At 37.7% G+C, this 12134-nt stretch overlaps 1 protein-coding gene across 4 annotated transcripts in view; it reads left to right on the top strand.

Moving 5' to 3' along the window:
* The window catches only part of LOC131166879 (uncharacterized), a 65325-nt gene extending 53191 nt beyond the window's left edge, over positions 1-12134 (top strand). For all 4 annotated transcript variants that reach the window (XM_058125507.1, XM_058125523.1, XM_058125515.1 and 1 more), the window contains exons 13-14: positions 10239-10551; positions 10988-12134. In XM_058125507.1, the coding sequence (XP_057981490.1) occupies positions 10239-10551; positions 10988-11716 (1042 nt within the window). In that variant the 3' untranslated portion in view covers positions 11717-12134. The remainder of the gene's footprint in view (positions 1-10238; positions 10552-10987) is intronic.

The following is a 12134-nucleotide window of genomic DNA, read 5'->3' as shown; positions in this document are numbered from 1 at the left end:
GATGCAAGATCAGTGCAGAGGTGTGGAATCAACTAAGGACTTGGCTTGGATGGAAGAGAGCCATGACATCGTCAAAAGCAGCATTTAAATGGCTCCATAAGGAAGTGAAAGGAACGGGAGTTCAAACTGTAGCCAGTAGGGCATGCCTGGCCATGGCAGTCTACGGCTTATGGCATTTCAGAAGCATGAAAAAATTTGATGACAAGGATACGCCTATTGAAGGTATTATAAAATATATCCAGAAGCATATATATAGAACTGTATATGAAAAATTTCCATATCTACAGGAGTTTGGATGCTAAGATGGAAAGTTCTATACTTTTGATGTAATGCCATTTGTTAGAATATTTTTTTGGATTGTCCAACTTGTTGGATTGCCCTGGGTATGCCCAGGTTAGATTGTATATAGGATCTCCTTTCTCATTTGATTGTGCCAGTTGTAATTCCTGGGGATGCTCAGTGTACTTGTACATATTATTATGAGGAATACATTTACTTTTACCGATAAAAAAAAAAAAAGGTATTAGATTCAAAGCCAGAGAATTGAGAGAATTATAAGAGAAAAAGAGCGGAAAAGGAATTTAGAAACAGAACAGGGGAAAGAGAGAGAATAGGGGGCAGAGCAGAGCAGAGATGGGCACCCGGGGGGGGGGGGGTGTGGAGAAGAAGAAGAAGAAAGAGCAGAACCTGCGCCTGGGGGGGGGGGGGAGAGAAGGAAACTGCACAGCAATTCTGATTTCAAATGATTAACTGTAGATTAACTTGCATGTCCAGCACTTATACCCACTACTAACAAAAACAAATTTAAATAAAAGGCTCAGTGAAACTTGTAATTACAAAATAACCCCTTAAATACACAAAATAAACCTGTTTACTATATACAAATCTAAAAGTTTTCCATTGGTAGCTCTCCGTCAAGATATTGAGTTGATGGAGACCCACCAAGGGAGAACTTTAGAAGTTTATTTGGTAGTTAGGTTTACTTTAGGTTGGGATATTTGTGGCTATTTTGGAAGTTTAGCTAATGTAGGTTTATTTTGTGTATTTAAGTACTTTGGGGTTATCGTGTAATTCCTTGTTTTATTGGGGTTTTGTGTAAATATGTGTTAATAGTAGTAGTGGTTTAAGTGCTGGACATGTAAGTTACAGATATTGTTTAAATCAGATTGCAATTTCCCTCTCTCTCTCTCTCTCTCTCCCGCGGGTTCTGCTGTTCTTTGTCTTCTTCCTTCTCTGACCTCACTTCTAATTCTGTCTCTTACCTCTATTCTGCTCCTTCCCCTTCTCTGTTCTTCTGTGTCTCCTCCTCCTCTTCCTCCTCCTCTCAATTCTATCTCTATATATAAATTTCCATACTTGTCCTACATCAAATTGGTATCAGAGCATCTTCTTCTTCTTCTCCTCTCAATTTTATCTGTATATATAAATTTCCATACTTGTCCTACATCAAATTGGTATCAGAGCAAACCACGATCGCCACACAGCCCTTATATATGTAAATTTCCATACTTTTCCTATATCAAATTGGTACCAGAGCAAACCATGATCACCACATCACCACACAGCCCTTCAGAATTGAATAGAACTAAACACTGTTCATTTGCAACCTCCCCAACAAAATTACATTTGTGCCCCTGAACTTGAACCCTAACTTCTACCAACCAAACCACAACACCTCCCTTACCCACCAAAATCAGACACCCCTGAAATACCCCTAGCTGAAGTTTCACCGCCATCCAACTTCTGGCAGAGCTTCATGCTCTGGCTGAAAATTTTTCAGTTGAATCCCCCCCTAAATCCCCAATTTCCCAGCTTTCTTGATATACCGCCACCCCCACTGAACTACCCAACCCCTGATCTGCTTTCAGTTTTGCTGGAGGAGCCATGGTGGTGGCTCACGCACTCCATGCGCTGGCCACGTGTGTGGGGAAGTTGCCGGACTTCTTTTGTTTTGCCCAGACTTGCAAGAAATTGCTTTCAGATTTCAGAATTTGGACTTTTTGCAGATATTTTGAAACTTTCCGAGTGAATATTGAAGTTTCAAGCTTGGTTTGCATTCCTAAGGTCAAATACAGCCTAATCTTGGGCTTCCTGAGCAAATATCGGAGTTTTGAATTTGCATCGGTCCATATTTACTCTCTGGTTGTGATGCAGTTGCAGCATCGAGGTTCTGCAACCATGGGAGAATTTAGAAGGAATAGAAGATGGGAAGGGAGGGCAAGGGAGGAGAGAGGAGTTACCAGGGGGGAACTCACGTTCAATCAACAATACAAATTCATCAACAACTAACTTACAACATGGTTTTCACACACCATTTATAAGAAAGACTAAACACATAAAATTACACACATACCCCTAAAACTATGTGAATTACAAACATATCCCTACTTTACAAATATTACAAATAAGCCCCCAAAATACACATAATATTCTACTAATTAAACTAGATACATAATAAACTACTAATTAAACCCAACAATCCCTTAACCCAATTCTCCTTAATTATTCTCCAACATGGCTCTTCCTAAGATCTTGCTTCTTGTCTTACATCAGGTTGAAAACAAAAAAAAAAAGAAAGAAAAAAAGAGTTAGTTTCGTATTTGTGGTTCCTATATAGTTGGCAATTTTCAACAATTACTACACCAGTCTTAAAACACTTTTCTTCTATTGTCACTGATTATTACTTTAAATTCAGAGACCTCACTTATTGGTGAGCTCTTAGTGAGGAATCTAGAATGGGAATTTTGTTCAAGAAAGGGTTGAGGGATGAAATGAGAAGGTTTATGATTGTGAGAATTCAAAAAACGTCCCTCTACTCTATTTGAGGCTTACCACATGGCTTTGGGAGCTGAAGATTTCTCCAGCCACCAACTCATAACACCATTTCCTATCTTAAAGAATTTCATCATTCTATATCAATTACTCCATGGTCACATGGTATTCCTAGATACTTGCAAGATGTTTAAGAGAAAACTCAAATTTTTGAGGATAAATGATCAAATATTAGAAGTGCCAACGCAAATTCTTGTGTAATTGAGTATCATGACTACATAAAAAATTTGCATATTACTAGTGCACACTTTTTTGGTTCATCAGTGGATGTGACTCATGAATCTTCTCAATGGTCAGAAGGTTGTCCTAGGCCCTCCCAAGATGTTCAAGAGAAAACTCAACTTGTTGAGGATATCAAAAAGTAGTCCTAGGCCCACCCTAAGCACTGTTGGGGCCTCTAGGCCAGAGATGGACCTTGACTTGTCACCATAATTGGTTGTTGAGACTTTCAAGGAACAGCAAGATGAGTTGCTAAATACTAGGACAGATATGTCTGTCAATGACCTTGATCTTCAACCTCAATTTTCCCTTTCTAACTCAAAGAGTGAGGAACGATTGGTTGCTCCAAAGTTTCAAAATTCTTTAATTATGGAAGTTATTGCTGAAAATAATCTTGAGACTATTTCTCTTCAATCCGGTAAACTTGGGCCTTCATCACTTGCAACTTCTCCGTCTACATTTTCCTTGACCAAATCTAACAAGACACTGTTCATAATCCTAGAATAGGGGCCAAATGCATATTTGCTTGATCTGCCAACAGATTTGGATATTAAATTGCTTTCTTGTTTGGGGGACTTATTGCTTTATCAGAGGACATTGCAATCTTCTATGCTACTTGCAGTTGGAGGATCTTCTAGATACTCTCCAGTGGTGATTGATGATAAGCTGCAGATCGTGTTTCCTTGATTTTCCTACATACTTGACTTTGTTTCCACTCACGAAGTTAAAGCTACTACGCCATTTCAGAACTTGAGGTCTAGTTTTCTCCAAAAAAGGGAGTTTGATGGAGCACCATCAATGGAGAACTTTAGATGTTTATTTGGTAGTTAGGACTTTTATTTTAAGTTGGGATATTTCTAGATATTTTAGAAGTTTGGCTAGTGTAGGTTTATTTTGTGCTTTAAAGTACTTTGGGGTTGTGTAATTCCTTGTTTTATTGGAGTTTTTATGTAAATATGTGTTAGTAGTAGTGGCGGTACAAGTGCTGGACATGTTATTATTGTAAAGTTATTGTTTGATTCAGATTGTAGTTGCCCTCTCTCTCTCTCTCTTCTCTCTCTCTCTCTCTCTTTTCCGTAGGATCTGCTGTTCTTCTTCTTCCTTCTTCTCTTATCTCACTTCTAATTCTGTCTCTTTCCTCTTTTCTGTTCATTCCCCTTCTCTGTTCTTCTGTCTGTTCTGTCTTCCTGCTGCTGCTGCTGCTGCTTCTGTTCTTCTCCTCTCAATTCTGTCTCCATGTATAAATTTCCATACTTGTAGTACATCACAAGTTCTCTAATTACTTTTGTAAGACACTTTGGAAAATGTGTGGGATTCACTTGCTGTTTTCTTCTGCTTGCCACCCCCAAACTGCTGGTCAGACTGAGGTTGTGGATAGTAATCTTGGTGACCTACTTAGGTGTGTTGTGGGAATAAAACAGGGCAATTGGGACTTGGTGCTGCCTAATGTTGAGTTTGATTATAATAATTTTGTGAACAAGTTCACAGGTAAGTAAGAGTCCTTTTGAGTGTGTATGGTCACAAAACCATGTGCCCATTGATCTTGTTCCTTTGCCACCATATGCTCGTATTTCTGAACCTGCCGAGTCTTTTGGTCATCACATTCATGAGTAGCATGCTGAAGTTAGGCTAAAACTTGCCATGAGTATAATGATTATAAACTTGTGACAAATGTGCATTGTAGAACTCGATAATTTAATGTAGGTGATAGTGTCACGGTTCACATTAGACCTTAACACTATCCTAGAAACTCATTTAAAAAGATCCCTGCCCATGCCATTGATCCTTTCCTCATCCTTAAGAAACTTGGACCTAAAGCATAATTACTTGATTTGCCTACTCATATGACCATTAGTCCAGTATTTAATGTGGAGGATTTGAAACCTTATTGAGGTGTCTTTGAGCCTCCTGCTTTGCTATCTGGTGCTCATGCAGGGTCAGTAGCTCCTCAGCCTTCCTCTATTTCTCAGCCACAGGAAACAATGGGGTCTATTTTGGATGATGAGTTTGTGAAGTTTTCTTGCATTGGTTTTCATTGAAACTTGGTTTAGTGGAGAGGTCGTCCCGAGTTAGATGCTACATGATTTACTGAGGCTGCCGTCTGTGAAAGTGCTTGAGTTGCTAAAGTCATATTTGTAGTCTCACTCTTCGGATTAAAGTTTCTTTTAGCTAGGGGAGTATGATGGAGGACCATCTGTTTAGGCTGCCCATTCGGCGCACATATTTTAGGCTCATGTTTAGGAAGGTTTAAGGAATTGTGTTTGTATTAGGACCTCTTTGTATTATTTAGTGGCTTTCTTTGGTATTTTGTAATTATGTGTTTAGTTGGGATTATTTTCTAAATATGTTTTAATTGTAGTGGTAGAAGTGCAGAAAATATGTTTTAGTTGTAGTGGTAGAAGTGCTGGACATGCAAGTTGATGTACAATTATCATTTTGAAATTAGAATTACTGCAGCTTCCCTCTCTCTATTCTTCTTCTTCTTCTTCTTCTTCAAGAGTTACGGCACAGAGGAGAGAAGGAAGGAGAGAAGAAGAGGAAGAAGAAGAAAGAAGCAACAAAGAGGGAGAGAGAAGTTATAGACCATATGGGAGAGGGAAGAAGAGAAGAATGTAAGGCGAAGAAGAGTGAAAAGGGAAGATGGGGGAATTGAAATGGAAGAATGGAAATCATGGTTGGGCTCAGATACCGAGTGATGCAGGGGCAGTATCAAGGATTGGCAGCCATGGGGAGAAAGATGAAGAAATTAAAGAGAAGGGGAAGAGAGGAGAGAAGAGATATATGGGGGAAATCTCATGTTCACTTCAAATCCAAATTCATAAACCCCACATGGCTTTCACACACTATTTATAAGAAAGCCTCCAACACAAGAAAATACACATATACCCCTCGCATTACATAAAGCTACAAACATACCCCCAAAACACACAAATGTGACAAACAAACCCCTAACATAATCCTATACTAATTAAATTAAACACAATAAATTATGATTCAAACCCAACAATCCTTGTCCCAATTCTTTTGAATGAATCTCCAATAAGGGTCTAGCCATGGTCTTTCTTTTTGTCCTATATCAAATCTTCCCCAGTTGGAAAAAAATGTTGGCCTCGAATTTTGAAATGTCGGAGGATTAGGAGCAAGCAGCAACCTTGGACTCTTTGAAATTCGGTGCTCAAGTGATACAAGAAATCACATTCCATTGGCAGCACTATAGTCTTGGATTGAGAATGGGTATCAATGAACATGTTAAGAATGACAAACTTTACTATAGGAATGTTTGAAAGACTTTGGATGTCTTCAAATCTTCTTTGCAATGTCTTCAAGTTGAATAACTCTTGACATATTCTTTGTCTTGGTTGGATGGTAGAGCGGGCTTCGAAAAATCTTCTTACCACTGTAGTGGAAGACATGTGTTCTCATGTCCTTGAGTCACACCCAAATCATCCAACCAAGGTCTTAAATTTTGATTTTGACTCAAATTTCAAAGCTTCAAAAGTATGGAAATTTTGACAGAAATTTTGATTTTGATGTCAATTTTGATTTCAATTTGGAAAAAAAAATGGAAATCAATAGTAAAGTGTGGAATTCTTTTAGAAAACTTTAGAAATGGATAATAGATGTAACCATATGAGTTTTAGGACTAATATATTACAAGTTAAATACATCTATGTTGTATATGAGGTGGAAAAGTTGTAATATAGTTTGTGTATGAAACATATATTTAAGATAATGTGCATTAAACATATTCAGTTAATGCAAATTAAATCCTAAATCATTTAAATATTATTTATTATACAAATAATGATAATTTAGTTATTTAGACACAAATGGTTAGATAAAAAATGTTGTTGTAAGTTTATTTTTTCATATAATTTCAAAATTCTTTGTAATAATCTTTTTGTTTCTATAAAAAAAAAATGAGAAAGAAGTTTCATTTCGCTCCTAAATCTCTCATTTTTATTCCAAGGAAATTTCGTTCTATAGCTAAAATTTCAACAAGTTTTGCTAAAATTTCAAGATTTCAATAAATTTCAGATGATTTGTTAAAATTTTGATGGAAATTATGTAAAACAGGAATCAGCTGCCATTTTGATTTCGAGGGTGACAGAAATAAAAAATGTCGACGTAAATTTCGACAATTTCGTTGAAATTTAAGACCATGCATCCAACCAAGGAGAACTTGGAGTGCATGATCAATATTCATGGGTATGATATCACACAAAACATTATCAAAATAATTATCCATATGCATAGTAACCAAACATCTTTCACAAACATGGCTTGTTTGTAGTTTCATGTTTAAGGGTATATATGTTATTTCTTGTGTTAGAGGCTTTCTTTTAAAGTGTGTGGAACCCATGTAGAGGTAGTTGTTGATGAATTTGAATTTGAAGTGAACATGAGATCTCTCCCTTGTATCTCCTCTCTACCTCTCCCTTCTCTTTAATTTCTTCATCTTTCTCCCCTCGACTGCAGATGCTTGATGTGCCCTTGCATCATTTGGTATCAGAGCCCTGATCTTCATTCTTCCATTTCAATTCCCCTGTCCCCTTTTTCTCTTCTTCCTTCTCCCCTCTATTCTCTCTAAATACCTAATGACGCAGGGGCAACATCAAGAATCTGGAACCATGGGGAGAAAGATGAAGATATTAAAGAGAAGGAAGTGGAAGAGAGGAGATACAGGGGGAAAATCTCACGTTCACTTCAAATTCATCAACCTGCTTCTACACGGCTTTTACACACTACTTATATGAAAGCCTCTACACCTGAAATTACACACATACCCCTAAACTAGCATGACATTACAAACACACGACTAAAATACACAAATAGTACAAACAAGCCCTCAAAATACATATAATCCTATACAAATTAAACTAAACACACAATTAACTACAAACTGACCCAACGATCCTTTGACTCAATCCTTCTTAATTATTCTCCAACAGGGATCTTCCCAAGGTCTTGCTTCTTGTCCTACATCACAAAAGAACACGTTCAAGTTGTAGAAGAGTCCCGAGAGCAAGCAACAAAATTCAATGTTAAAACTAGGAATTCAATTGAGCACAAGTGTTTTTTTCAGAGGATGAAATTGTTGAATCTTGTGAGAAGCTTGTGACACATTGACCCCAAATTTTGAATCATTTTCCAAAGTGTGAAAATTCTCCTGCTATCGACTTCATCAAGATTGGGAACCTCGAGGAGAATTACAATAATTTGCTGTTGAAGTTTGCATGTCAGTTTAAAGTGGACAATGTGAAATTACAAGTTGAATGGTTCAGTGTTGTATCATTATAAAACTCAAGATCAAGTTTTCTCTAACAAGGGGAGTTTGATGGAGGATCGCTTGCAAATTATTTCAAATTAGTAAATTTAGATATTTTAGAAGTTTAGTTACTTTGGTTTTATTAGTGTATTTTAAGTACTTTCGGGTTATTTTGTAATTACATGTTTAGTCGTGGTTATTTGTAAATACATGTTAGTAGTAGTAGTGGGTACAAGTGCTGGAGATGTAAGTTATTGTACAGTTTTCATTTGAAATCAGATTGCAGACTGTTTCCCTCTCTCTCTCTCTCTCTCTCTGCAGCCTCCCCCTTGTCTCCTTCTTCCTTTCTTCTTCCTCCTCCTCCTCTGCTCTGTCTAATTCTCTGTTCTCTTCTCTCCCTATTCTGTCTAATTCTCTGCTGTCCAGCAGCCCCTTCCCTCTTCCCTTATGTCTGATCTTCTTCTCCTCATCTTCTTCTGAATCTTCTCTCTTCTAATTTCTAAAGTTCTCTCTCTATTTCTGAATTCTGTTGTTTGTCCTATATCCAAAGGGTGGCTGGGGTTCAAATAGCTAAGCTAGGCCTATGTCTGTGAGAAGATTGAGGTTGATGGGATATAGCTGTGAAGGAAGGATTGGATAGCTAAGCTAGGCCTATGTCTGTGCGAGAAGATTGAGGTTGATGGGATATGGCTGTGAAGGAAGGACTGGATTATGGATGACAGAAGCAATGAGAAAATTGTTGGATTGAACTGAGGCTTTGACACGAACTGATGCAGTACTCATTGGCATAAGAGAAAACAACGGGAAAATAAATGGAAGTATGAAGAAAACTAGGAGCATTAAACAGAAAATAAAGAAAAAATTTAAAGGAAAGGGATAATTAAGGTTAAAGACAAATTTTTAGTTACCAGAAAAAGCTGACACCCTAGCGAACCACAATTTGGTACGAACTTTCTAAAACATGGTACATTTCAGTTTGGAACACTAAATCTAGCGATCCAAAGCTTTAATTCAATATTTTTCCCATAACATTTTTTTTAATTAGTTAAAATGGGGAACCATCACACTGTAATTCTATTTTCAGTCATCATCAATCTATTTCACAAAAGAAAATTTCTTCTGGATTTGGAAACATCTCAACATCCTATACAAAATATACGAGCACCACTACACATATTTTAGCAATATATCAATAGAAGTATACCCCTAATGTTCCACATTTTAGAGCATGGGCTGCTCCATGATCTCTTTTGCATTCCACAAACTGGAACGTACCACGTTCTAGGATACACTGCAAAAAACTCAATTAGGGTTTTTAATTCTTGATCATGCAAGCTGTCCCACGTGTTACAAGATGGAGCCTGTATGGATTCAGGAAATTATACACCGAAAAAATTGAAAATTACAAAGTAAGCTCATGACAATCAAAATCCTTAATTATGCCTATGCCCATGCCGATGGTAAACACAAAAATGCTATTGACATCAGATAGTTTTCGCCAATATATCTTTCTAATTATATCCGTACTGCATTTGAGAGCATGTACCATACTGTAATAGTTCCACAAACTGGATTGTTCTGTTTCTGGGTAACAGACTATATATTCTGGTTCAAGATGGTTGCTATCCCTTTGTCATTGCTACTGTTGATTTTGTTGTGCAGGTGCATGCTTGTCCATTTGTTCTGTCTCTGATTTTAGCATAGGTTGCTTGCATATTAAATCCCCACATTCGGCTCACCAGAAGATCCTTTATTTACAATTAGAAGTATTCTTTATTTGTCATGTGGCTGATTTTTCAAAGTTATTATACTTGCAAGGGATCAGTGGGAAAAAATGTATTATTTTAGTCCTGATATTTTGCCAAACGGAATTACTTTTTGCTATCTGGCTGACTTATAATGTTTGTGTTGGGAACAGGGTTGGATTGCTGGCATTTCATTTGGCATTAGTAAATAATCCTCAGGATGCTCTCGTTGTTTGGAGTTTTTCCTCTGTGCTGTATCATGGGGGGTGGAAGGAAGGTGTGAAATTTGCACGGGCACATGCTCGAGCAAATGTTAATTTTGTACCAGAGGTTTTAGGTGCCTGTGATTTTAGATCAGACAAAGAACTTGCAAAAGAAGTTACTCAGTTGGCTGTACTAGTGCAAGATTCTATAGATGCTTTGACTGAGGCAGATTGCCTTATTGAATCAATGTCCAGATATCCATTTTCCCCTTGCTCTGGCTTGGTAAGCACTTCTCATTGACATTAAATCTATATTGTTGATAGTCCAAAGCTTGCAACACAAAAAATATAAAAGTAAAAAATAAAAAATAAAAATGAAGGCATTGAATAGCTTGTCACTCAGTTGAGGATGTCCAAATTTTCCATGATATGCTAGGGTCACTGTTAATTACCTGATCACTATATTTGTTCGGCAGGCTATGTTGGGTTTGAAAATGTCTCGTGGTGATTTTCCCCATATTTTTTTATTATAAATTTACAGGACACGTCCCTTTAGTACAGGTTGAGAACGTTATCTGTAAATTACTGAAATGGTGTCCTGACTGGGGCTCTAGTTGTCTTAAAGCCAAGAGCTGTCACCATGGTTTAGTTACACAATTACAATCACATAAATTACTAGTTTGTATTCCAGATATATGATAAAAAGTGTTATTCTTTAGGTATTCATACCGAAGAAGACAGGGAAAGATGTTGCGAAAATTTTTAGTGAGCTGATAAGAGAAATTGAATTTTATGAGGAGGGAAGGGAAAGTTTTGGAATTGATTATGACTTGCTTGGAAAGGGAAATCCAAGTGAGATAAGACATGTTCTTGGCAAAGCTATTATAGATACAATGACCGGTGGGGTTGCTCAGGTGGGGAGGGGTGTTGTTGAGGTGCAAAATGATTGTCAGAAAACAGTTGATTCTGAAGTGCAGCCAGCAGTTACTGAGGACAATTGCTGTGCGATGCTTTCTGATTTGGTTAAGAAATCAATGGGTGCCAAAGATTCCCGGGTAATAGCCAACAAGAAACAGGGGGTAACTGTGAATGAGAAGTGCCAGGAAACGACAGTGGACCATAAAAAGGGGGCTAATAAGAAAAATGCAGGTGAGATGGGTCAATTACTTGAGGAGGCAAGCGTGACCCAATTTCTTGGGTCGGGGAAGGAAAAATATCATTTATTGAGGCTACGTGGAAAGAGGTCTAAGAGGCATTGTGAAATAGTAGAGAAGGAGAAATGCCACAAATCACAGGATGAGGTGACTAAGAAGCAAAAGGTGGTTGAGAAGTGTCATTTACTCCAGGAGGAAACCAAAGATCAGGGAAGAATGGGGGCTTTCCGAAGATGGAAGAGGCTTCCAAAAAAAGGGAGAAAGGAAAAAGAACTGTCCAGCCTGTTCAGGTGACTGCCGAATTTGTTGTTAAGTGCGTGCAATTCTTGAAGGGACCAGGTCTAACTTGCCGCTGGTAGGTATATATTTCATTTCCTCGTTCCCCCAACAGCGTTTCATTCCCGGCTCTCAATTGTAACATTATTCCTGTTTTTGACAGTTCAATTTATTTATTTGAACAAGTGGGCATCCATTTCTGGGTGTCACACTCAAAACTTGAGCTAGAATTTCCTTACCTGCATTATATATATATATATTAAGGGTGATTTGGTTGGGAGCCGTCTGTTGTAATTTTTTTTAATATGTTCGTTTTGGCGGAAGCCGGAATGTCAAGTGGTAAAACGAGCTTTTGGCTTTGGGCATTCCATTATATCTTATTTGAGATTTGAGCAGCACAAGGTGCATGCCTATGAATATGGCGCCTTCCTGTAAA

This window comes from Malania oleifera, chromosome 1 (assembly GCF_029873635.1).
Source record: "Malania oleifera isolate guangnan ecotype guangnan chromosome 1, ASM2987363v1, whole genome shotgun sequence".
Lineage (NCBI taxonomy): Eukaryota > Viridiplantae > Streptophyta > Magnoliopsida > Santalales > Ximeniaceae > Malania > Malania oleifera.
Note: the sequence above shows the minus strand (reverse complement) of the source record. Positions and strands in the feature narration are given on the sequence as shown.